General features: G+C 37.7%; 1 protein-coding gene across 1 annotated transcript; it reads left to right on the top strand.

Moving 5' to 3' along the window:
- The first annotated feature begins 6,995 nt into the window (after positions 1-6,995).
- Positions 6,996-26,953, top strand: LOC105443908 (acetylcholine receptor subunit alpha-type unc-38-like). Its single transcript, XM_030999007.1, has 6 exons — positions 6,996-7,610; positions 19,406-19,536; positions 20,506-20,550; positions 22,321-22,427; positions 24,024-24,747; positions 26,652-26,953. The coding sequence occupies exons 1-6, from the start codon at positions 7,529-7,531 to the stop codon at positions 26,745-26,747; spliced, it is 1,185 nt and encodes a 394-aa protein (XP_030854867.1). The 5' UTR covers positions 6,996-7,528; the 3' UTR covers positions 26,748-26,953.
- Positions 26,954-27,668: the final 715 nt, after the last annotated feature.

The following is a 27,668-nucleotide window of genomic DNA, read 5'->3' as shown; positions in this document are numbered from 1 at the left end:
ACCCTTTAAGTCGGGTCGATGTTACCTCGTCTATAGGCCATGAGGTGACTATTTCTTACTCCCGGCTAATGACTGTATACTAGTTAGTGCAATGCAGCAACTGGATAACTAAATTAAGTTTAACTCTAGGGTTATATACCTCTATACTGTTACAAACTGTTATCATTTTTTCTACCAATTTTGAAGGAAGGAGACACATCACTGCCAGAGGTGTCGCCAGAGAGTGAACAGCAGCCAATGGATGAAACCTAATCTCGACCACAGCGATCTCCCCCTACTCGCTGCAAGCTGAAGATGACGTCATCCCCGACTTCTTACAACGCCATCTTCGTCAGCTTGAAGCAAGTGTAGGAAATAGATAAAAGATGATAACTGGTCAGATTTTGGGCTCTATTATTGCCCGAATTATGGTGACGATTATTTTGTTTCATAACATACCATTTACCTGTATAGTAAAAATGTTCTTTACGGCGTGTAGAATTTTTTGTAACACTCTTAATATTATTGATATTTCTATCTATCTAAGTATCTTCTCCCGGTTCGGAGGTTGATTGCAACATAATTATCTCCATTTCACTCTATCTTCTGCCATTCTGGTGCACTCTTGCAGTTTTAGTCCACTCCAGTTCTTGACATTCTCTTCCCAGTTGATTCTGGGTCTCACTCTAGGTCTACTTTCTTCCACTCTTCCTTCCAATACATCCATTAAGAGGCTTTAGTGCCTTTTAACATGACCAAAGTATTTTGATTTTTTTCTCCTTAACTAATCCTACTAGTGCAATTTGTTTACGCCCTGCCATGTGCAATATCTCTTCGTTGGTTTTCATTCGTTTCCAGGATATTATTGATATTTAATATCAATAATATTAAGAGTGTACATTTCCAAAGAAAACAGAGTAGCTTCAAAGGGATTACTATGATTGGTACGCGTAAGAAAACAAATCAAAAACGTATGTCAAACGCTAAGCCGACTTGCCTTAGTAACATCTTATGGAATCTACAATATCAGGAACGAAACTACAGTGGACCGACACAGGATACAAGTCTATCCAGGATAAAAGTCTATATGTTGAGATTAATGAGAATATGAGATCATGATTCTTACAATAAATCTGATATCAGGGATAGGCCATATTCAACATTCAAATTTAGATTTAAAATGGATAACCCTGAAAGGACAAGGAGCCCTACTCCGTAATAATTCTGTTTGAGTCCAAGCAAACGCTAAATATTTTAATGTCTAACTTTAAGAGACAGAGTGTTTCATCTTATAGGAGAATGAAATCTAACGATCATTATCTCATTAGCCGTTTGTTTTCTTTGCTTAGTAATCAAATAGAAGTAATTTCGAGATATTTTAACTGGCTCACAATTTGTAATAAGATTATCAGCTGTTTTGGGGGTTTCATTCTCCTTTGATATTATGTTAAAAAAAGGATACTAACAAAGAAGAAAAAATACTGTCTCTTAATCGTCGAAATGTTTTGATGGAGTTTGGCATTTCCCTCTCACCATGTAACAATCACTGAGGCAAAGAAGGGATTATAATCATTCACGCCATAAATCCATTCACAGCATTGACACAAAACTACAGAGTGTATACAATGTATGTAAGTCATTTACTTGTAAAGAAATAGAAAAGGGAAATAATCATTGTTGTTTTCAATCTGATATATCGTATCTAAACAAGCAAACTCAGATGTATAATAGCATAATAATGAAAAAGGAAACAATACTAGAGTACTAGTAATTTAAGGGCAAGGACAAGGTCTCATGCGCTACCAAGTATTTATGAATTGTAGTATGGAATTGTGAACATTAATTGACATGAAAATGTAATTTCATTTGATGTTTTGTCTGATTTAAGCTCAATATTATTAGCCTGATACGGTCATCAGATAGACTGAAATCTTAGATGTGGTTGCTAGTGACTGTATGAGGTGAAATAGCATGGACTTAGTTAGAAATGGAAAATGTAGACATGTTTGTTGTTGTTACGAATCTGAGTCACAGAGTTCAAACTAGCAAATTTAGATTTACGAGATTATAATTAAGAGAAAAGGGAAATGGTTCTGGTTTCAAATCTAAACAAGTATACCAACATAATTATGATAGGTAATAAAGCCAAGTAATAAAACTAAGTAGTAAATAGGTAAAATAGGTTTGTTGTGCATCTGACATAGTTATAAAACAGGATCACGGTGAAAGGGAAAATGGGATAAAAATCAACACAAATTGTAACATCACTTTTTGCAGGCAAAACAAAAAACAGAAAAGGTTCCTGGAATTATGCACATCCTTTTCATTATTCTATTGAAGTTGAATGAGAAAAGAGTGTCTACAATATTATTCCTGGGTGGAAAGGAAATGAAAGAAAAAAAAAGGATTCCAAATTTACATTCACCCATACTATCCTCTTCACTGTGTTTCTGGTTCGGTATTCATAAAAAGAAATATAGATTTGAAATATGAATTTAAATAAAAGTAGTATAATCGTACTGGCAAATCAAGATTTTAATATTATATGTACAATATTTCATGTTTAAACAAGCAAATCTTTTATTAAGATATGATTTTAGAGAGAAAAAAGTAAATAAAGATTCTTCCTATGGCATATCCAAGCAAGTCTTATTATTTATTTAAAAAATGAACAGAGGGAGAAAGAGGAGGAAAATAATAAAAGTTTTGAATGTGACGAACAATATTTAAAAAGTTAGGTTATAAGTATGTAACCCTGAAAACTGAGAAATGTGCTGTGACTCCGATAAACAGTATTCTGAAAAGCAAGTTAAATTTGACAATTCATGATTATGTTAAGTAATAGAAATAGAGAGGAAGAGAGAGAGAAATAGAGAGAGGAAGAGAGAGAGAAAGAGAGTATAAAAAGTATTCAAAGAAGCAAAGCAGATGCATTACTTTGAGGATTTGGGGATATCTTAACAATTTTAATAGGTCTAAATATCAAAACGTAAACATGAGCTTATATTAATTCATGCTATATGATCACACATTGCCTCGCCTGGAAGCAAACCGGTCCGAACTCCACAGGTTCTGGTTTGCCCGCAAGGCGGCAAAACGAGCTCTGGCGGCAGCAGCGATCTCACGCGGTGTTTTTTTTTTTTACTTCTAGCATGTCTAAAGTGGATTTTTTTTGGTGCGAAGATTTTAAAAACTAAAGTTATTGTTATTATTTCAAAGATGAGACTTTGATTGCACAATTTTATCAAAATTCAATGCTTGGAAACAATTGAGTAATGATTATTGTCAATTACAAAACGCTTAAATACAGCCCCGATAGCACCTGAAGAGCTCTCCAAACACTGCTGAGATGTGTGACATTTTGACCAGGCATAAATGGAATGAAAGCAGAATCCCTATATACTTTCATCTCATCTAATAAGCTAGAAATTTGCAATGTCGACGTACGTCACAGCACGGATTGAACAAGACCCATCACCCCCCCCCCCTTGCTCCAAACATGCGCTTCACCTCTCAAAAAATGAGTGGCAATGCGTGGCGTGGAAATGACTTTTTTTTTGACGACGCAGAAATTGACGAAATCTTTAAAAAAAATATAAATTCAACGAAAGATTGTTCCAAGTCTAGAAATACATCAGTTGAAAGTAGAAGTATAAGGCTTTCATTTCATGCAATTATCTAAGACAATGAAATGTCGAGGTGTGTTCCAGATCGGCTTGGAAAAGGTTTCTGTGAAATTTCAAATGATCTTTTACAGAATTTGACGATAAATCCGTAAGTCCTAAAAGTCCATAAATAAAGAAAGAAAGAAACGAACGAATGAATAAATGAATAAATAAAATGAAATAAAAAAAAAATAATATTGAAATTAGTGTTTAATCTCAGCACTTATTACAAAATACCTACAATATTCATCAGATTTGAATTGCTTTCTCTATACGCATACATTTACAATTTCATTAAACTTACGATTCCTAGCTGGATGGAGCAGGTCGGAATCAGGTGGTTCGCCTCCCGAAATATTCTGCCGACGGGTTAGTTGAAATCTCAGATGAAATTTGCTGGTAATTGGTCCCGGTAATTGGTAGCAAAAACTTCAATCGAACTAAACCAACTTCCAATGAAAGGTTCAAACGAGAAGCAATGGCGAGTTGACTTGCAACTAGGAAACGGGAGTCCCTTTTCATACTTGCATGTGGCAATCTGTGAGTAGACACACTTTCCCCGTTCAGTTCCTTGCGAATAATACACGCAAGAAGGAAAGGGACTCATTCAACCGTATCTGAGATAAATGCACCAAGCAAAAGGCTTGACAGAATTAGTATAGTGTGGAATTTTGATTCACACCTGATACTATCAATGTTGTTGTTGTTGTTATCATTATTATCATTTATTATTATTGTGATTCATTGTTATTATCATAAGCATAATAAAGATGATGATGATGATAATAATACAACTATACTAACGATACAAATAATAGTAACAACAACAATGATAATGATAATGATAATAAAAATATTGATTATTTTGTTTCATTATTATGGTCATCATCATCATCATCATCATCAGAAGTAGCAGTTTTAATATTAAGTGTTGAAGATGCTGCTGATGATGATCTTGATGACGTTGGTCCATGATAAACATATTGTTGCCAATGAAACCATTGTTTAAATAATGTAAGAATATTCCAAAGGACTTGCAGCATATCATCTGCACGCGAAACTTTTTTTTTTTTTTTTTTTGGGGGGGGGAATTTGATTCCCGGAATCTTATTCATTTTGTTGTTAGAATTCCAAGGTGAATGTCGAAAAGTCTGATGGTGCCCTTTAGCCTTTCACTGAGCGATAACCAGGGGCGTCGCTGGACCTTTTTCAGTGGGGGGGGGGGGGGGGGGTGTAGAGGCCAACGATTACCGACAAAACTAGCCACCAATTACCGACAAAATTAAATTATTTTTCCTATGGACTATCTATCTATATATAGTACTTGCGTATGCGCAAAAATAATGGTTATTTTCCTCGACGACATAAATTATTTCGTCAACTTAGTCAGCATAGCTATATTTTAATGCAGGCGCGGAGCTAGGATCTTATTTTAGGAAGGGGCGGAAGAGAGCAAGCGAATCACTTAAAGAGCAGGCGAAACGCGCTCATTAGGGGGGGTGGGTGATAGGCCTCCCGCGCGAAGCGCGGAAGTTTTGGCATTTCAACACAATATAGAGAAAGGAAGACGATTTATTGTACCGTTCTCGACTGTTAATCCTTGTCTTAATGAAGTCCCCCCCCTCCTGCGCGAAGCTCGAAAGCTTTGACGTTTCATTAAATTATGAGAAAAGCAGACGATTCGGTGTACTGTTCTCGACTCTTAATCCTTATCTCAGTTCTCCCCCTCCCGCGCGAAGTGCGGAAGTTTTGGCGTTTCATTAAATTTTTAGAGAAAGTAGACAATTCGTTGAACCGTGCTCGACTCTTAATACTTTGACGTTTCATTAAATTATGAGAAAAAAGCAGACGATTCGGTGTACAGTTTTCGACTCTTTATCCTTCTCTGAATGCAGTTTCCTCCACCCGCGCGAAGCGCGGAATTTTTGACGTTTCCTTTAATTATTAGAGAAATAAGACGATAGTACTGTCTCCACTCGTCTACATGAAGTTTTCCCCTCCCGCGCGAAGCGCGAAATTTTTGGCGTTTCAACACAATATAGAGAAAGGAAGACGATTTGTCGTACCGTTTTCGATTCTTAATAAGCCATATTTTTCTGAATTCAGTTTCCCCCTCTCGCGCGAAGCGCGGAAGCTTTGACGTTTCCTTAAATTATTAGAGAAAGAAGACGATTCGTTGTACCGTTCTCGACTCGTCTAAATTAAATCTTCCCCTTCCGCGCGAAGCGCGGAATCTTTGGCGTTTCATCACAATATAGAGAAAGGAAAGCGATTCGTCGTACCGTTGTTGACTTTTAAACTTTGTTTGAATTTAGTTTCCCCGAAAATGTTAAACCTCTGATTTCTTTAGCTGATATTATAGGAAAGTGAAACTTTGAGAAAAAATACAAGTATTGTAGTTGTAGTCACTCTCGAAGTCGTCACAGCGGATAAAAAGTCACAGTTCGTAGGGAAAAAAACTTTTCAGCCGACCGACCGACAATATACATCTCACCGACTTCAAACTTCTGCATTGATATTAGTACACGAGGATCGAGAAAGAACACCGACACAGCTGACCCGACACAGCAACATATTTGACCGTGTCTTTCTTGCTCCCTCGACGAGACGACTCCACACTATGAACATGACAGACAATGAAAGCGGACAAAATATACAGTTCCTCAGGTAGACAAAGGAACATCCCTTCACTGCTATTATGTAAAAATGTGTAGAACAGGTGAATATGCATGCGACACCTGTTCTACACATTTTTACATAATAGCAGTGAAGGGATGTCCCTTTATCTACCTGAAGAACTGTATATTTTGTCCGCTTTCATTGTCTGTCATGTTCATAGTGCCACCCAACAACCCCCTTCTCTCTTTTACTCCCACTCCTCTTCTCTCAGGCTCTTACCTCCCCTCTCTCTCTCTCCTCTCTTTCATCCGTTTCTTTTGTTTCCCTTTTACTCTTTTTTTGTTCTGTTTTTCCTTTTCTTTTTTTTCCTCTTCTCTCTCTCTTTCTTTTCCTTCTTTCCTTTCTTTTCCTTTCTTTCTTTTCTTTTCCTTTTCTTTTTTCCTTTCTTTCCCTTTCCCTCTCTTTTTTTCCCTCCCCCTTTTCTATTTTTTCCCGACGGCAGCGCAATTTTACCGACAAAATCCTGACAGGTGGGGGGGGGGGGGGTGTCGCACCCCCCCACACCCCCCCTTTGGCGACGCCCCTGGCGATAACTAAAAACCCTTCTCCCTTTTGATAACGGAGTCGGGTTCAGTGGCGTAGCCAAAATACGATGAAGCCTGTGTATATCGTTTTATGCACGCCCCCTCCCGTTCGAAATCACATGCAGGCAAAACGATAACAGAACAGTGGGTCTACGGCACGCGGGAAACCTAAACTATACTCCGCCCCTCTGTTGACGATTGATGGATACGCCACTCAATTTGAAAACACTGCTGTGATATGAAATCCATGTTTGCCTGGGCACCAAGCTCATAATCTTTTCTCCATTCTCATATTATGCCTTCACCCTCACCCCAGTGCTTTAAACACCACCGCACCATGACACACTTTTGACGATCGTTATATCATTATGATAGCATGCCAATAACTTGGGTATTCTATTTCAGCACGTGTGTCGTGTGCACCGTTTGTTCAGACCCGCTCTCTTGCCAGGGCAGAGGGAAACAGGGATCTACAGCTTTCACCGAAAAAGAAAAAAAATTGTCGAGATAAACAGATGACATCATATTGTATTCCCATCACTTTGGCCGAATGTCTGGGCTAAGCAGGGTGGCAGGGAAATTGAATTTCAGCGGTAGCGGAGCATTCGGGCGACCTGACAGGGAAGCAGTCATTTAGTCACGTCGCTGTATGGTTTGAGACACCACAGCCCAGCAACAATTATGACATACCTTGCATTGTTTGATATTAATTCCATCATGCTCTGTTTATTATTAGCCGCTTCTTGTTTACTGCAGTTCGCAGGTAAGTTTGCATATTCATATTTTAGGGGGTCTGTTTCACCTATACCTTACCTGTTCACAGCTTTATTTGTTATGTCTAGACATAGGGCTGCTGGCGCTTGACTTGACTCAAATTGAACTCAAATTCAATGCTGCCAAGAAGCGGAGGTTCAACTATGTCAAAGTGTTTTTACGACTCCCAAGAATCTAACGCGTCTTTCTTATAAGAAAAAAATCAGAAGCAAGTCATCCCTATAGATACATGGTTTATTATACAAAACGAAGGAATAAGAGTTGTCATTTAATGTGTAGATCATGACTTGTGTGTTCATTTAACCATTGGGGGGTATTTTTTGTTAAGCGATGCATGATGAAGGTATTGTTCTCCATTGATCGTGGGCGCACTAAAGACAAAGGATACGCCAAAGTGTTGTGATGACAGGCATGATTATCGTAACGAAAGCACAGAATGAGCATCTCTACGATAAAAACTTCAATTTGTAGACAATCACTGTCACTTATACAGGTAAACGCAGTTGTAAATTGTAATAAGACGCGGAGAACATAGCAAAACGACACAAAAACTGTTAAAGTCAGTAAACGTCTGAAACTGTAACAATTTTATTTCAAAGAATTCCCAGTTGGATTTGTGCACAAGTTGATACCATTTTGCTTTAAAGGATGAAGTATAAGTTATTTCCAATTCCAATTAAAAAGCAAAAGCATACAAATTAATGTATGTGACACCGGAATTGGTTACATTTAAACATTATACCAGAAAATCGTCACATACCTCTCAACAATCTAATGCTTTCGCAAACTGACGTTACAATCTAATATACTGATAGTGTCCTTTTACGATACAGAAGTAATCATGAAATCGCTATACTAAAATGTCAGACAATAAATAAGAAATCCACATTTAATCAAAAATCCAATTTTTGTTGTTGTAAATCTAACAGGAAGATCTGAAAGTTAATAGTACTCTTCTCTTTAATATGATGTGTACACTTTCAAATACTAATTGAAAATAGATAACAAAGGAATGTTGTTTGTTAAACATGTCAAAATCGTGCATGCTTGCCGAAGTTACAGGGTTGAATGAATTTCAAGTTTGTGAATTATCGGTGAAGCGTGGCGCTATCCTGTGCATTCAATATTTGTCTTGAATTCTTAAAGGTGTTTTCAAATTTCAAACTTCAAGGTTACCAGCTCATAATTTCTTAACTCATGTACAGTCCTTGCCAGAGAGATAGCATTACTTGGAGGGGCAAATAATGTTATCTTTATGCCTCAACATCAAAGTAATGTATATCAACACAAAATGATGGTAGACTTATCATAGGAAAGGCTGGGTCCCGTCCCTACATAAGCTTCTGCTTTAGGCTTTTTCATTACAAACAATTCTGACTTTAGGTTTAATATTGATAATCTAGGACCCCTTACCTTTTCTGTATATATATTTTCATATTCATAAGTGTAAGGCATTCAGTAACAAGTAATAATGGTTGCAAAACTACTAAAGGTTGTTGACACGGGAATAAAGAACAGATATAGCACTGGCATAATTATATTCAGACTGGTTGAACAGGACGGGCATAGTCTAATTCCAATCCTTTATTTCACATGCAAATATCAATGATCTATACCAGACGACTCATAACAATTAAAATTCATGCCTATTAACTTTTACGTTTCCACTTTTGTGTATGATATTCAAGCACGAAATTAAACATAGTTGTTGAAAAAACAGTTATTGATTTCGGTCATTCAACCAAAAACTTCAGCAGACAACCCATTCAAAACTAGAATCGAGGCAAAGTTAGGCAAAGGCAAATCTAATGTTTCATGGGAAATAGATTCCTCATTCCTCGGTGACAATAGTAATACCATTGTTTGATAAAGCTAGGAGGAAAAGGATAATTACATGGGCTTACAGGTCGGAATGTTGAACTTAGCGTGCCTTGTGAAACTTTAAAGATTATTGTAGGCTTTGAACACGCGTCGACATCCAGGATTGGCACTTTGGTAGTTATAGGGTGCGTTTATTGGGTCTTGCCACTAGATATGTACATATCGTACCCCACTATCGAACACCACTATACGAAAGTGATTTGCGGGATGTCGCGTTTATCGTCTCTTCACGATTCAAAATAAAGGCCTTGTGTCTGAGCAGCTGTTTTGCGCCGTTTGACCCGGGAAGCAGACAGTTTCTCTGAGGTCAACTACACACACATGCTTGTACACAAGTCATGGCGCGTGCTAGCCTCTAAACCGGAAATTAACCTGTGTGGTCCGATTTGTATGTGGGGTTCAAAACAGCTTTGCGTTTATCATCTCTCAGAAACGTGATTCTGGCTGTATGTCACATTCAAAACACACCTTTTTGCGTCTTTAGATATGCCCATAACTAAAGACCTTTAAAAAAGGCTTTGCGTTTATCACCTTCTAAATTTGCCTGAAAGACGTTTGGAAAACCTGATTCTTAGCCAAAATTTTGGTCAATAAACGCACCCATAGTCCGATATACAGAATGCACATTATGACAGAAGAAAATTTGGATCAGCAGATACAAAAAAAGGGAATTGCAGAATATAGACTTCCTAAGGTTAAATACACGTCCGGTATTTACATCCTATAATGTACACCGTAATGTGAAACAAATGAATGATTATTATTATTAGGTAACGTATTTTATTATGGAGTATATACAAAAAGAAAAACCGAAGACCGGGGTATACTAAACCATGTAGTGGTGTTGGTCGTAGTAGTAGTGGTGGTGGTGATGGTAGTATTAGCAAAGAGGTAGTATCTCTTTGGTAGTAGTAGCAGCAGTAGTAGTTATAGTAGTGTAGTAGTAGTAGTAGCAGCAGCAGCAGTATAGTAGTAGTAGTAATAGTAGTAGTAGTAGTAGTATATGGTAGTAGTAGTAGTAGTATTACAAATAGTAATAGTAGTATTCTTCTGAAATTCTTTAATTAATGGTAACGATAATGTTCATTGGGTATATATTCGTACAGGTAAACTCTTCTAAAATCTTAAATATCATCAGGAAAAAATAGATAAATAGTGCCTTTAGTGCAATCATGTTTGTTTTCAGGCATATGTATTTCCATGTGTAAGAGTATTTGGGCGAAGTAGTTGCTAGAAGATGAAAACGCCGCAGTCTGCCAAGCTGCATCCTAAAGTCATCTCGGATTGTTGATTTCACAGATCACTTTTTGCCATGATCCAAAATAGAATTACATTATCAAAATAGTACGTTTTTAAAGATAGTATCGTGTTTTGGCTAACCAGTGATTTACCAGCGTATATTGCCGTGAATTCTACTTGTGTAAGTAGAGATATAGAGGCGATTTTTTGAAAACAATTTTTGATCATCAATATTTCAGGTCCTTATCGAACCCTATATTCTTCTAGCTTTATTTGCCAAGCAGCGCGATAATGGACCGTATCTGCAAAAGCCGTGTCATCTGGGTGTTGCAACAATTAATTTAGTTTACAATTAATTACTTTCGCTCTACTGCGCACTCGGAATATGGTTCACTCATGCATAAATATTAATTAGCGATGATGGACACCCACTAACGTTCCGGTGAGAAGAAGATTAAACTGAAATATATTGACTGGAATCAATTAAAAGGTGATCCGACATTTTCTCCGGCCACTCTGCGCCGGGGTTTTTTTCTTCTCCGTTTTTCATTAGGGGGGGGGGGCGGGAGGGGGGGGGAGGGGTCAATGATTTAGATTTAGGGTTTGAATTGCAACTAGATGTATATATGACGTTACGGGTTGTTACATGACACAGTATTGGGTCTATAGTTAAAGTTAAAATTCAGATAGTGTTACAAATTGTCTGTAGAGGAATGTCGCAAAAAGGTGTATCTATACAATCAAGCAATACCAAATGTGAAATGGATGATATTGTTAAAAGCAATATTTCATACATTTTTTTAAAAGAAATATAAACAATACAAAAAAATAAGTGAAGCAAATACCATGAATGATTTTATTTTATTTTATTTTATTTTATTTTCTTCTGCATTCATGTAAACATACAGTTTTTCGATAACAATAATAATATAAAGTAGAATAACTATTTTTCTGACAATGAATCATAAATAAGCAAATACATATATATTTAAATTGTTATTTTCAAAAACGAAATGATAAACTGTTATAAATACTAAATTTCCTCAAACATGATAAAACATTATAATTTTTTTTTGCGGAAGAAGGAATGTCATTGTAAGCAGATTGCTTGATAATACGACAGCCCCAGACAAAACTCATGAAATATATTAACACATTTATTAAGCAGAAACGGATAGGTAATTGAAAATACAAATTTCGATGATGGTGATGCAGATCAGGATGAATATGATGATGATGATGATGATGATGATAATAATGATGATGACGATAGTGATAATGATTCGAATGAATGAAAGAAGAGATGACATGATAAAGAATGAAGGTGCCAGGTAAAAATGTCAGAGGAAAAAAATGTCAGAGGTAAAAATGTCAGAGGAAAAAATGTCAAAGGTAAAAATGTCAGAGGTAAAAATGTCAGAGGAAAAAATGTCAGAGGTAAAAATGTCAGAGGTAAAAATGTCAGAGGTAAAAATGTCAGAGGTAAAAATGTCAGGTAAAAATGTTAGAGGTACAAGCAAAAAAAATGAGTGCCGTCATAATATCTCAGGACTTTTATCACACAGAATGTCGAGACGTACAGCTACTGCATGGGCTAGTCTATTATATTCCTTTCTTCCATAATGTAAATTTTATAAATGGGCTGTGTGTTGTATTTCGTACATGTCCTGAGGATAATACAATGTGGAAAATAGATTTTGAAATTGATTTTTTGTGATCAGGCTTGCATATATATTATGTATGAATGTCTAACATTTTTTGATATTTTTAATTGGTTGATGTGCTAATGTTTGTGACTCGGACCGGTTTGGCCGGTGGTAGCCTACAACTAGCTAGCCCGTGTAACGTTCCAGAGACGAACAAAGTCCAAACGAAGAAATGAAAGTTCTCGACAAAAGTCAAGTGTTAAAGTGAGTAGTGCATTTAGTACAAATAATTACATATAATCACGAGGAATCACGAAAAGTTACATAGGCTGGGCGCCCCGAACTCTGCTAAAGCTTTAGCACCTCATGGCGGCAAAGGAAGTGGAGTAAGAATGAGAAAAAAACAAGAAGTCGCCTGAAAAGTGAAAACTCGCTCCGAAAACTAAAAACCCGCTCCAAAAAGTAAAAGACCGTCTCGATTCAAAAGCTCATCCCCATTTTAAACCCTCCGACACGTTTGACCCCTTATAAGGGCGTGTCACTATGACGCATTGCGTCAAAATAATCCACTCCTCTGTGGCGAACGCAATTATTCTACTCCGAGCTTGGGGACCGTTGTCGTAGAGGAGGAACTGCGTTGGGTTGGGCCCATCCGTCATCGTTTGTTCCCCGGTTTGTTCGGGATCCATGTTCAATTCTGCTAGAGTTGCAGGCTCCAGAGGTCCTCTGCGTTGATTCAGAAGTGTCCTTCGGATAACGGTGCGGCTAGGCAGATTTCCCTGTACTTCTCTCGGCAGATTTCTCACCGTATCCGTATATATTTATTTGGGCGTGTCGTTGGTGGTCGAGGCCCGTGCCTTCATTTGCTGCCGCGCTTTTGCTATCCCCGCTCCTATAAGGTCAACGTCATGGTTGTGTGGGTTGCTGTGTGCGATTGGGCCCGATTGAGATCTGTTTTTAAGGTTCCTTTGCACCCACGTGTACGCCTCACACACTTCCAAAGAATGGACACCTTGCCCTCAAATACTTTTGAGTAAATATGCCCCTCATTATATGACCTTTATTCCACCCTTATTTGATGCAATTACCTCCATCGCATGTCATTTGTCCTTTTTGATATCTATACGTTCATGTCGAGGGAATAATTGATGCCCATTGCTGTCCTCCCAGACTATTTATACCTCAATAGTAATCCACAATCAACTTTTTTGCACATCATTATATAAATAACGATGTAACTTAAACCGAACCTCTGCAAAGCGCGCGCTTCTCTGGAATGTGATGGTGCGGTTGGCATTTAAAGATAAAGTTGAGTTCTGGTCTTGCGATTGCATTGTGAAAGAAACGGTGTGGAAGTAATCAGAAAAGGTTGATCATCTAGCATAAACATGTAAGTATTGGTGTGTAGTGCAAGGTTTTGCAGTCATCAAAATGATAAAAACTTTGGCCCAGTCTTAGTAAAGTAACAAGCACTATACACAGAACACATAACTTAGCACCTTCTTACCTTCAGGTAGGCTTAATCAATCCTAATGATGTACATGAGCATCATACAAGGCAAATAGACAGTGGATGTTTACGTGTGCCTAGATTTCACACTGATTGTTATAAGTGTAGCCCAATTGTTTCTTCCATATTTGAATGGAATAAGCTAGATAATTCATTGAGAACGGCTTCCTCTGTCAATTCATTTAAGAGATTGTTTAAACAAAGTTGTAATTTGTGAATGGCTCAGCCGTACATACACTACGTGCATGTTCTGTAATATTTACATGACTTATTCACATAATTGCGACTTAATTAATATTTTCCTATTGACATTACTGTTTACTAGGTTAATGATTATATTTATTTTGCAAACGAGTATTATTTTTGTAACTGTTCTGTATAAATGTTATAAACGATGTAAATATGTTCATTCAGGGCCCCATGGAAGACCACTACTTGTTGGTGAATGGGCTACCCTGTCAAAATATTAGAAATAAATAAAATAAATAAATAAAAAATAAAGATATTGATATGGGACTACACAAACATATGGCATTCAAATCGGGCCTCATTTTAAAGCTGTTACTTGTCATATCTGGGATATGAAGTCATTTGAAATAGATTTTCAGGGGAAAACTTTTTTCTTTGATGTTCTTCCACACTTGCATAATAAGAATGATAAATGCTCACAAATTATTGTTCACCTTTAACTCAACCTTAACATGGGCGGCTTTCTGCTTTGTATCGGAATAACAAAGCTTGTTATTGATTTTCTCCCAGACTATTTTATACCGCAATAGTAATCGACTATATTTTATTGCAACGCACGCACTTCGGGAATGTGATGGGTTAGCATTGATAACATGGCGTTCTGCTTGTTTCAGAGTATCAAAATACCAAGCCCACAAGAAAGTGGAATTGTCGGAAATAAGCGTTTATTGTAAATTACATATGATAGTAGTCATTGCCACGCAGTTAAAATGTCCAACAATCTTAAGAAGTGAAGGAGAAGTGGGGGGGGGGGGGGGGGGGGGGGAGGTTCATAGATATCTGATCCTATTTGGGGGGCTGTACTGACTTTTCTTTTTATTTAATAATTACACCATGCATGGAGCGACAACTCAGCCTATAAAACATGGCCAAACTTCTCGATTTTAGAAATCTTTTCCCCCAGAAGTTTGCTCAGTGTACCAGTACCATTTGCTTTTACAAAAGCATAATATACCGGTATATAAATATTGATTAAGGCAGACTAATGGGACATGCATGGTTGCTACTCCGAGTTTCACGCCTTGGAAGCGATCATCAGACAACTGATAGCATTCTTACATGATTCCTCTGCAACCTTGGTACAAATACGCTCAAAATAAGACTTAACTACAATACCTGAATACAATATAATAAGAATTACTCATGAGTAATTCTATTTGTATTTTATTAGTTAAGTCTTATTTTAGGGGTATTTGTACCAATGTTGTAGGATAATCATGTTTAAGAATGCTATCAATTGCCTGATGATTGCTTGCAAGGCGCGAAACTCGGAGTAGAAACCATGTCCCATATAGTCTGCCTGCATGCTCTGCCTAGGCATTGACCACTGTTCGGAAGGATTTATTAGCAAAGCATAATATAAGAGGAAGGGGGAGAGCAGCCGGGTCACCGTACCCCAGAAGAAGAACACACTCCCTTCTCGTCTTCCTTCGACAATAATCGGGCAAAAAGTCACTATTTGGGGCCGAAAGGTAAATAAATTTAAACTGGGAAAGTGGAAAATAAAGCAGCGGTGAAATAACAACTGCAGAACATCCCTCGCTGTTCATTTTCGATAAGCCTAATGTATACCCGGGTGTAACCATAACAAACATGATTTTGTTTTTATTTTATACCTCTGATATTTTTACCTCTGACATTTTTTCCTCTGACATTTTTACCTCTGACATTTTTACCTCTGACATTTTTACCTCTGACATTTTTACCTCTGACATTTTTACCTTTGACATATTTACCTCTGACATTTTTACCTCTGACATTTTTACCTCTGACATTTTTACCTCTGACATTTTTACCTCTGACATTTTTACCTCTGACATTTTTTCCTCTGACATTTTTTCCTCTGACATTTTTACCTCTGACATTTTTACCTCTGACATTTTTACCTCTGACATTTTTACCTCTGACATTTTTACCTCTGATTTTTACCTCTGACATATTTTCCTCCGACATATTTACCTCTGACATTTTTACCTTTGACATTTTTTACACCGAGCCAGAATGAAGAGTTGACACAGAGTTCTACCTTGAGTATTCTGATAATAACATCGTTTTAACTTTGGCCTTAAATGAGTAGAGGGAGCAACATGATTTAATAGATTCTGGGAGAGAGTTCCATAGGTCGGGACCATGGTGTCTGATATATCAGTCAAACAAGTTAGAGAGTTTTAGAGTTCAAATTATTCTTAACATTTTAGTAGTTTAGCAATCTTCGTCTATTCAGAGGAAGGAGGGCGTTAACCCTCTGTTTAGGTACATATAGATTTACATGCTTTTGGCTCCAACGGATTATCATTTAGTCGCTGAATATTATCAGTGCTTTCATTAATGCGTAATCATTACATATTAACAATGATGAAGTTCAAGGGGGGGGGGGTGCTTTGCAAATCCCATGTCATCGATAACGGTGATGATACAAATGACTAAAATCAGTATCCTAAAGTTTAAAGGTAATACAACATTTTGGGAAATTTTGAAAATTGGGTTTATAGTGATTCTTTCCGATTTCTTTATATTTGGATGTATTATAAGCACTAGAAAATTTAGCCCCTTTATACTCGATTTCAACCGCAGCAACGTACGATCATTGAATATTGTAGGATCGCATATGCTTCCAAAAGTTCATTTGAACCAAATTCATGACCCCATATCAAAACTTTGTAATACCTTTAATAGAAAGGTCTTAATTACGTGTCAGCTCTTTCTTCGATAGGCAAAAGGCAAATGAATTATGAAATACTTAAATTATCATTTGTTGTTGTTGAACATTAAACAATTATTGGATGGGAAATGAAGAAAAAAAAGTCAAGAAAGAAGAGATGGGCGAAAAGAAAATGAAATGTAGGGTAAGAAGACAAAAAGTGGAGATGATGAGGAAGGAGAGGAAGAAGAAAACGGAAGAAAACTGAGGAAAAAAAGACGACGAAGAAGAAGATTAAAACTAGGTTTTCATGATAGGATGTGTGTTATTATCATTTTCATATTTGAACCTGTTATATGGATTGTCTACAAATATTTGGACAACAGTTTTCGGCTGAAATTATTGCAGAACAGAAAAGAGAGGATAACGAATTGTTATAAATATATTAGAGTAAGTTAAAACAGCCTTGTATCCCTGGTGCGGCGGTGTGTATAAAACTGAAACCAAATACTCAAAATATAATCCCCACCTGTTTTCGCCAACATTTTGCACGATGTAGCAATTACGATTCCTGCTGGCTGCACCCGCTCTCCATAGACTCTGTACGAAATAATGGATTTTCCATGAAAACCAATCATAAAATGTATGATTATGAGAGAGATGTAAACAAGTTCACCCTTTAAAACCAGGAATTAGTACAGCGGGGATCACAACATGATGTCTGTTGTTTTTATTAGCGGTTTAAATGTCGGGTCAACGGTCATGATCAATGTCGAATGCTATAAATCAGCAGCGTACACACCAGGGTATACAATTTCACTCCCATTCCGAGAAAAAAATAGTGCACCGATAGAGAAGGACGGCCCGAAAATCAGGTGTATCACAAGATGGGGAGGGGCGGGGGAGGGGCGGGGGAGGGGCGGGGGAGGGGCGGGGGAGGGGCGGGAGCGGAGCGGTGGTGCAGTCCTCCGATTTGTTTTGATTTGTTTTTTTGCTAATGAAAATATTCGGGAAACCGTTATCTCATGTTCACCTACGAAGGTGCATAAGTCTCTTTTCATTCGTTATTGTTACAAAAGTAGATGTTCGGGCGCAAGGCGTAACCCCTGGCAACAGTTATCCGCTTATTCAAAGCTTTGATTTTGTTTTAGTCTTATACTTAATCACCAAACTGACCCCCCCCCCCCCCCTCCCGGACACACACACAAATGGAACCTCTGTCGAAAACGTCGCACTTTGGAGCACCGGCTTTAGCCTCTCAACATGTTTATAATGATTCATGTGGTGCACAATTTTTTTGAATTACTTTACACAGCTTTACACAACCAATTTACAGTGTATGAAATTGGAGAGCAAAATATTTATTCTGTTTTATTTACTAATGTAAAGCGCTTTAAGCATGTTTATGTAAATGCGCTATATAAATATCAATATGTGTGTATGTATGTATGTGTGGTATTTCTGCTCGTCTAACAGCGAGGAAGAACAATACCATTTTCAAATTTAGGTACACGCATTGTAGAAAATGGCGTAGATACGAGGGTAAAGGCGCATGTGCCCCCAACTCGAACAGTACAAAATTCTTTGAAAGAGCGGGAAAAAAAAGAGGAACTTGTGAAACGATGCCTCGACCACCCTCAGCTTAGAGTACCCTTGTAAATTTGCATTTCATTTTCTGGGGCACCGATCCGTCTCCCAACCGTACCAGCGAGGTGCATGAAAGAAAGAACATGTTATCCATTATAATTATTTAGGCATGAACAAATATTTATTTTTATTTGATATGTGTAATGTAATGACATTTCTTGCATTCAACAAAGGATAGAATGTGAGGGAGTGACATCATATTTAAAGGTACTATGTCCCTTTTGCAGCCAACCTCAAATTCTGTAGAACTTTGCAGGAATTATGAATATGTCATGTATGTCCTATCTGTGAAATTTAAACGTTAGCAGTGTCCTCATATTCAAATTGTGCAAGGAAACCTTTTTACTTGCTAGACTTCACTGTCAGACACTATTGAGTGACTGACTGGCTTTTTTTCTTCTTTGGTAATAACATACATGAAAAGAGTTGTAAAGGGTACATGAGCATTTGTCTACATCAATAACCCACTTCTTGTGATGGCCAAGATTAAACTGATTGAATCTTTGCGCAGCATAAAACGTATGACCATTCGGTACAATTGTCTGAAAATCAAGACTATTACTTTTGGGCTCTATAGCCCTAAAGTCGATTTGACAACTAATAGTCATTATTTTCTCACTTAAAGACATTTTCAAGCCCCACTTTTTTTTAGGGAAGTTCTAAATTAGTATAATCTTTCAAATGCAGTTGGAAGTTAACTTTTTCAATTTTTTGGCCTGCAAATGGGACATAGTACCTTTAAAGACCGTGGTGTCAATTTGACTCACTGGATTTAAAGTATTTCTTGAAAGGTTATGGATTGAAACAATCCATAACTTTCTTATGTATTGTCCGATTTTTTTCTCAAACCTTCACTGATCTGTTCTTTTCATTTTTCCTTGCATTAAAACAAATTTATTTTCAGGGTGTACTCCCCCTTCGGTCCTAAAATATAACTGAATCGTTTGATTTCGTTTGTTTAATTTTTTGTAGGGGGTAATGACGTTCGATCGCGCCTTTATACCAAGATCTTGATGGATTACCAGTTGCTGATGTCACCAAATCAAGATACTGATCCTGTTCACATCGAAATTGCATTATCAATACAGCATATCGGACAAGTGGTAGGAGTCGGTCATGTTTCTTTCTTTCTAAAAACAAATTAGTATCAGTTTTATTCTACTTGGAATTTTACTTTTGCAATTGGCATCGCAACGGATTTTAGCTTTCGAGCAATTACCTTGCAGTCGTTATGCACAATTTATGTTAAAATGTTTTCTATTCTTCCTTATGACATGTTGTCTGAGCATATCATATCATTTCATTATCATCTCGATTCCTTTTATCCAGTGTAATACACATTTCCCTCACCACCACCACCACCTCCTCCTCACGATCGCAAATACGTGGGAGGGGCATTCAGGGCATACACTTGACCGTTATAAAAAGAATAGGATACAATTATCTAACGCCCAACAGTAATACAAACTATATCCCCATGTTAATTGTTATTACACTTATGTATATACCCACTGGGGTGTGGATAGGGGAAGGGGGGGGGGGGGAGGGCGCACATAAAATGAGAATTAGAGAGCAAGTGTATGTAAGAGGGGTTTAAGGAGGAGAAAACTAGATGATAGACCTCTTCACGCATACCCTAATTAGTGGCCTTGTTAATTCGCACTTCATTCACCGAGTTTGATCGGTGACCCACCCGCCAATGCCTGTGCCTAATTAATCTCAACTGGCATCCCTGCTATAGTCTGCAAGCACAAACCCTGGTCAGTCGTAAAAGTGAGTCTGCACTATAAGACTAATAGACCATGTACTGTAGCTGCTCCTGACACAACCAGTAGGTAGCTGGGCTAGACTTCTCTCAAGGCACAATGATTTGTTGATAAAGTGTCAAATTAGGGTCTGTGCCTGCAGACTATCCCTGCTACGCCACAATGCCCCCCTCCATACACACACATCCTCTCTGCAAATATTTGTTTCCTATTTGAACTACATGACTGTGATTGATCACAACATTTCCGACAACATATTTATTATTATTTGTGTTCTAATTCCGTTCATTTTTTATTCTATTACAGAATGAAGCGGATGGCACTGTAAAAGTAACCTTTGGACTTTATCAGGTAATATTGACCCATTTAAGAAATCGAGGAAGTCATTTTTGCAAGACCTTTAAGACAATGAGAATGGAATCGTGTAGCGATTTGCATACAGTTTGCGCATCGATGCGTACTGGAGCAAGTCTGAATACAAATTAAGGGGGAGATCTAGGTGCGCTGCAAATGAAATACCCGTTTCACACTAAACCATACTTACAAATGAAAGCAATACGAGCCTAAAAAAATGCAAGAAATCACTAATTCAATAATGTTCAGCCGTGCACGGCCAACTTGTTTTAATGTACATATACCACTCTTTGCAGTGGCGTAATGAGCAAAAACGTTTTGGGGGGCTGACAAAAAAATCTGCATCACCCCCACTCTTACATGCAGGCCCCGCTGAACGTTTTTCAAAGTGGGGTCTAGGGGCAAAGTCCCGGCGGGGTCAAGGGGCGGATCCAGGAATTTCTTACCGGGGGGGGGGGGGGGCACACAATGGCATGGGGTGAAATGTATGTAAAACGATGAAGCGATCGAGCGAGGCTTTAGCGGCGAGGGAGAGGAGCGACCAAGCGGGGGTGGGTGGTGTAGAGGCCACCGATTACCGAAAAAACTAGCCACCAATCACCGACAAATATATTAATGCCAATGTCTACAAATTCAACCCTATAAACCCGGGGCCAGGAACTAAGTTATTTTTCAGTTTTCCCCCTCCCGCGCAAAGCGCGGAAGCTTTAACACTTCATTAAATTATGAGAGAAAGAAGACGAACCGTTGTACCGTTCCCGACTTTAAATTCTTGTTTCGCCCCTCCCGCGCGAAGCGCAGAAGGTACGACGTTTCATTTCATTATTAAAGAAAGACGATTCAATGTACCGTTCTCGACTATTAATCCTTGTCTGAATGCAGTTTTCACCCCTTCCCTAATATAAGTTGATTTGTATGAAAGCGGAAAAATAAGAAACAGAATGACAAAAATATCACTAAAATTTCTGTTTTTCTCCTAAGTTCCTTCTCCCTTGGGGCACTACTCAAAATATATTATAGATAGCATATTATTATACGTCCTCTAACAAGAATAGAACCTACTGAGCCAACATTTGTTTTTTTAATTAAATTTTAGTCATTTTATATGTTGGAACAGATGGGAAAGTATAGTCCGAGACTACATCACATTGACATTTACCGCTTCAGCCAAATTGAAGTGCCCATACGTTTAATGATTACAACTTTCAAAAATTAATTACTTTCTTATATTTAGTCAGCTTTAATTGAAGCTTTCATCAGTGTGCTTCTCTTATTGTTCTGCTTTCTTTTAGAGTAGTGGTCTATTTGGTTTGGATTTCCCTTTAAGCAGTACCGCGGTATAGCTGAACACAAAAATTATATATATATTAAAGGGTGGAATATACATTGAGGGCTTGCGACCTTCAACAAGCAAGATAAAAGACTGGCTGGTAAGTCTTCTGAAAGTCTACTTTTCACATTTTCCTCAGCACATCTATTTTTTTCTTCTGCCGTGTTTCGTTTATTAACCGGCCCCTGAATCACTGAACTGAACGGCCTTTGCAGACAACGGCGAAAATTCCGATAACCAGTCCGTCCCCGATTGACCCCCTCTCTTTCTCTCTCTTTTCGTCTGCCCTATGTATTCTCTGATTTCTCTCTTCTCCTCTTCCCCTCTTTACTCTCTTCCACTCTTCCACCCTCTCTGTTCATTCTTCCGTTCCCCCACTTCGTTCTTCCGCGCCCCCACCTCTCTTTCTCTCTCCTCTACTCATTGCTGTCATACAGAATTGGACAGACAAGTCCTTAGCCTGGAACCGGAGTGAATACAACATCTCGTCCCTCTTCCTACCGAGACACATCGTTTGGGTGCCTGACACCGTATTGCACAAGGGGTATGTAGTAATGATGATTATACATGTAATTGGATACCGTCGGCTGCCAGCAAGAAGGCCGTTACTGCCATTGTCAAACACCTAGATCTTACGGCATTCTTGCAGGTAGCCGACGATTATACATCAGGGTCGTCTTGCATGAAAAGTTGCATTTAATCGAAACTCAAAATATTAAACGCAAGGCCCAAATACGCGATCCTGATTGGTTGAAAATCAAGTTGCGTTTAATTTTTTGATGCAAGAGGGCCCAGGAGATGAGGAAGGGCCCAACGCAATTAAAACAATATTCTAGTTATGAAGAAAAAAGATTATATATCTTAAGTTCATGAGACAGAAAACAGTTTTATTTGCATGGATCCTCTAATACAATTACATTTATTTTATAACATTAAGATGAAAGCATTATGTCTCCTAAATTTAACCAAATACCGGTATGGGTTTTTTCTATGTAACTATATACAACAAATATTTTGATGGAGTTGAGCCTTTCTTACTGTCACATATTCCTTTATACTTGCAAGTATCTGCCATGATGGTGTGTCTATATTTGTACATATTGCTCTTTCATCAACCAGTTAATACAATATTATACCTACTAAAGCTCACCTGGTCACTTATAACCTATATGCATATATCATCTGTATGTAGCCATGCAGAAGGGCTCAGAAACGGTATTATGTATTAAGCACTACAATAATTCTTTTAAATAATTTTTTTTTCCTTCCCCCCTCCTTCCACAGGGTTCTTTATTTTCAAAAAAAATTCCATCATATACAGTATATCCATATATCATATACAAATAATTAAAGAAATAATTTCCATACATAATGGCTTAACACAGATAATAATCATCACAGCCGAAAACTTTTGTGGCAGATAAAAACAAACATTTATGACAAAATTAGTACTTTAAATATATAATAAAAAAATAAAATAAAAAAATATTATTAACTCTACATTAAAGTGTATACGTTTATGCCCTTCTGGCTACGAACAGGAGGATATTGACTTTCTCAGAGTTTGGTAAGTCATAACATCCCCATCATCAACATTGTTGTAAATGGCAAATAATAATGAAAACATTGTCTTACTGTTGTCAATCACTCAATGTTGATTTCTTCTCAATTCTTATGTTAGGTTGGTATAAAAACTGAAAATTCAAATGATATCCCAAGTACTGCTGTTTATGAAATAAAAACATTAGAGCATAGCTGGATTTGTTGATTTCTTCATAGCCTTTACTTATGGGCACTCAAACAGCGGACGAATTTTAAAGACATCGCAAAATGGCAAATGTTAATGAAAACATGTCATTGCTGTTTTTTTTTTTTTTTGTTCAATCTTTTCTTCAAGGTGCCAACACAGCAAAAAAAGTTTGAAAATATTTTTGGCAAAAGCATTTCCTTTACGGGCGTCAACAAAGAAATTAGTTTGAAGGACACTTTGAAATAGCAAATATTCATAAAATCAGGAGATTAATGTCTTCATAGGATGCTATTCAAACAAAGAAGAGTCCCAAAGAGGTTCCAAAATAGCAATTTTTTGGAGCACATGCTTTCATTATCATTCATGATTTCCTCTCAATCTTTCCTTCAGGGTAGCCTCACAGAAGACCAGTTCTAAAGACGTTCTTGTTTTCCTAGGTGGGCAGGTAGCCGACGTAAATATCATAGACGTCTCTTTGCCGTGTGTCAAACAAAAGTCCAAACCAAAAAGTAAAGTAAGCGGCGATGGATCAAATGAGGAACTTAAAGGCAAGACAAGGAGGGTGTGTACGTTGACATTGGGGTGCGCACTGGAGTCTCATTCCACCATCTTGTACGAGGCCAAACCTCCCGATGTCACTGCTCTAGGAGACGGGAGGGACGACTGGCAGCTGGACACGGTGTACCCTTACGAGATGATGCAATCCAGACCGAGCCCCCATGACCCGATGGCGGTGGCTGTTTTCGATTTTATCCTGATCAAGAACACCACGCTAATGGACACCCCTACTCAGCTAGTGGCACCATCTATTATGACATCCCTTGTGGCACTGGGCGTGTTCTTCCTCCCACCCATGGCGGGGGAGAGGATTCTCATGGTGGGGGTGGCTTTCCTCGGACAACTGACCCTCGCAGGATTCAGCGTCCTTGCTCAGATCCAGTCCAACGAACCTGGAACATTATACAACTTCATGCTCTTTTCAACAGTTTACATCTTCCTCATCATCGTAACTGTATTGTCAATGTTCTTTGTTTGCCCGCTACTGAAGAGATTGAGATTTCAAAACGTAGAGGACAATACCGAAGAAGACGGGGCACGGTTGTTGACCTTCACTGTAAGTTTTTTCAATATTTCTTTTTTCATACTTAGGGTCAGAGCCCAAAGCCATACCATCACATTGAAAACAGAATGTTTGCAGGATTTATTTTCATGACAAAAAACAAACATATATATGAATATCATCTTCAACGAACAATTAGAGAACAAAATTAGAAATAATAATCATTTTCTCGCTATTGCAAAGTATGAAGCAGTGTGATGGAATTTCTATTCCATCCTTGAAATTATTGCTTATGAAGCTCTGTTGCCCTAGCAATGGAATTGTTATCATTCTGATTTTCATGATGGCATTGCTCATCGATGTAAAGATGATGAATACAGAATGATTTAAAAGTATGACAAATTTTTTCTCTACTTCAAACTGATCCTGTGGCCCATTGACTACTTTTTGGATTGCCCCTTTCTTGGAGACTTAACTCTTATCCTGCCACCGGGTTAGTCCCTGCAGTGCCAAGCCTCAAATCCCTGCAGCGCCAAGTTTATAACGAGATAATCGGATTAACGCGACGGTACTATCAATAGCGCGTGCAAAACATAGGCACAGTTCAATGGGCATGAACAATAAATGCTAGACTATTACATATGCGTGCAATCATGCAAGAAGCAGAGAAGCAGTAGCTTGCTGAGGTGTACATGGCACTATAACAATAGCGTGCATGCATCCTTATGGCAGGCTACGAGTTAAAGCAATACACATTTAACGACTAGATTATTCATACCCTTACCAAGCTTTGTAATTTTTTAAGTATGTGAAAATATATTTGTCCAGATTCTTCTTTTTGAGAACATGTCACATAAAAGCTTACATCTAAAAGTTTTCAAACATGGCTCTAATTTAAACTGTCTATCTATTTCTCGAGTTGCAAAAAAAAAAAAATCCACAATTTATAAGGGGTATGAATAATTTAGTTGTTAATGAATATCCCACTTTCCCATGAAATTTGCAAAACCATTAATGAAATCTTATCACTCAAGCTTTACGTAAGTCAGTGAATATCATTAATATATCATATCGTATCTGTTTGGTTCCAGAAGGACGTTAACTACCGGTATGTGAGTTAACGCCCTTTTGGTTTCAAACAGACATCATATAAAGAGAGAAAATTGGGAGAATATTGCTTGCATTAGTGTGGTTGGATTTTGAAACCTGGGAGCTACCAATTTACAGCTAAGTATTTCCTTAATTTGATGTACTTGTGTGCTAATAATTTCCATGACACATAGAGATTTGTAATATCTTTGAATTTCTCTTACCTTACCTCGTTATTCTTCTCTTTTGATCACACAAAATGTCTCCTCAACCTTTTCACTACAGAATTCACAAATTATGACAGGGAGCCCTATGTCTGCGCACCTAAAATTAGACTTGAAATCAACAAGATTTTTCTTTTTCCCTAATACCTACCGGTACTCCGATATTATTTAAAAAAGTAAGGGTGCAAATAAGTTCTTTAAAATTCAGGCAAGGACAATGTTATTTCACAAGAAAAGGCGGAGGTATCAATTTTATATTGCAAACACAAAGTTTCCCATGTCTGAGCCGTCGTTCACTTTACACTCAGTTCTACATTTTTTACGTGAAAGATGCTTTCGAGGCGCATGAATAAAAGTGCTGAAATTAGATATTTCTCACTTTATTATCACTCGTTTTTTTCCAATGAATACTTATCGGTGTGATACAGACGAAATTTTTTGTGTTGGTTGCATGTTTTATCAGAATACTGCATATTACACGTATGCACAGACTAGGGCTCTCTAGCCATAACATAAAAACCACCTGGTTCTTGTACGCCCTATCTCGCCCTATCACTCTCTCTCTCTTTCTCTCTCTCACTGTCTCTCCTTAGTATCATATTCTTATAACCATCTGTTACATCATTCTGTTTTTTTGTGCAACAGGAAAAGAAATTTGTTTCAGCAATACCAGATGCTATTATGTTCACCATCTTCATCACATTATACATCATCGGCATGGTAACTATACTCTTCACTTGAAAGATGTGCTACATGTATCCTGGAAAATTGGTGAGATCTGGAGGTACTACGTCACGTATGAGAGACTGTTTGATGTACTATGGAAGTATTCCCGATGATGCAGATTGCACAATGTTTTCAATATGTGTGCTCTAAGTGAATGAAAATGAAATAAAATCTGCATATCGCAAATCCTGGAAAAGGATGTGAGAGAGGGAGGAAGGGACAAAGAGAGAGAGAGAGAGAGAGAGAGAGATGGAGGGTGATTACTGATTATTGAAATACTATACCGAGCCATTACAATTATTATAACAGCTAGCATGTTTTTATTGCAGTTACACTGTATGTTGTTGAGACGTATACAGTGTATATACGAAATAAATGTACATTACAATTTTGAATGTTAATAAACAAATTTCATACTACATGTTTAATTATGTGAATATGCAGTTATGACAACACCAATGTTAAAGACAGTGTTGGCTATGGTTTCATGTTGAAGGCTAGTTCAAACAAGACGCAGTACGCTGCCTCCTCAACAAATAGCTAACGTAAATCTCTGTGTATAAGACTCACTTTTTTTCCGCCGGAAAAATTCGAAAGTCAGGGGTGTGTCTTATACATAGGCACAAGATATTTTGAGTCCTCAAAATGCTACTTTTCAGTGGTGTACGACCATCTCTGTGTCTCAACATAATTTGAATAAAGAATACCGCAGGGAAAAAATGTATATTTATTTTACGGGGGCTACTTATCAACCTTGCCTGCATGAAAATAACATTCTAAAATTTGTTTTGCATTGAACTCTATGCAAATTTAAGGGGGCTCTTTTCGGATTTTGGGGGGCTTTTTGGGGCATTTTTGGGGCATTTTTGGGGCATTTTGGGGGCTATTTTGCCGAGAGCCCCATGTATTTTTTTCACTTGAATACCGGTACCATTT

The sequence above is a fragment of the Strongylocentrotus purpuratus genome, unplaced genomic scaffold (genome assembly GCF_000002235.5).
Source record: "Strongylocentrotus purpuratus isolate Spur 01 unplaced genomic scaffold, Spur_5.0 spur5_scaffold_5, whole genome shotgun sequence".
NCBI classification, from domain to species: domain Eukaryota; kingdom Metazoa; phylum Echinodermata; class Echinoidea; order Camarodonta; family Strongylocentrotidae; genus Strongylocentrotus; species Strongylocentrotus purpuratus.
Note: the sequence above shows the minus strand (reverse complement) of the source record. Positions and strands in the feature narration are given on the sequence as shown.

Bases quoted from the DNA above. Each gene is read 5' to 3' on its own strand.
- LOC105443908 (XM_030999007.1), top strand. From the start codon at position 7,529: ATGACATACCTTGCATTGTTTGATATTAATTCCATCATGCTCTGTTTA. The intron at 19,537-20,505 runs GTAGGAGTCGGT...ATTCTATTACAG, and splicing joins TACAGCATATCGGACAAGTG to AATGAAGCGGATGGCACTGT. The intron at 20,551-22,320 runs GTAATATTGACC...GCTGTCATACAG, and splicing joins TAACCTTTGGACTTTATCAG to AATTGGACAGACAAGTCCTT.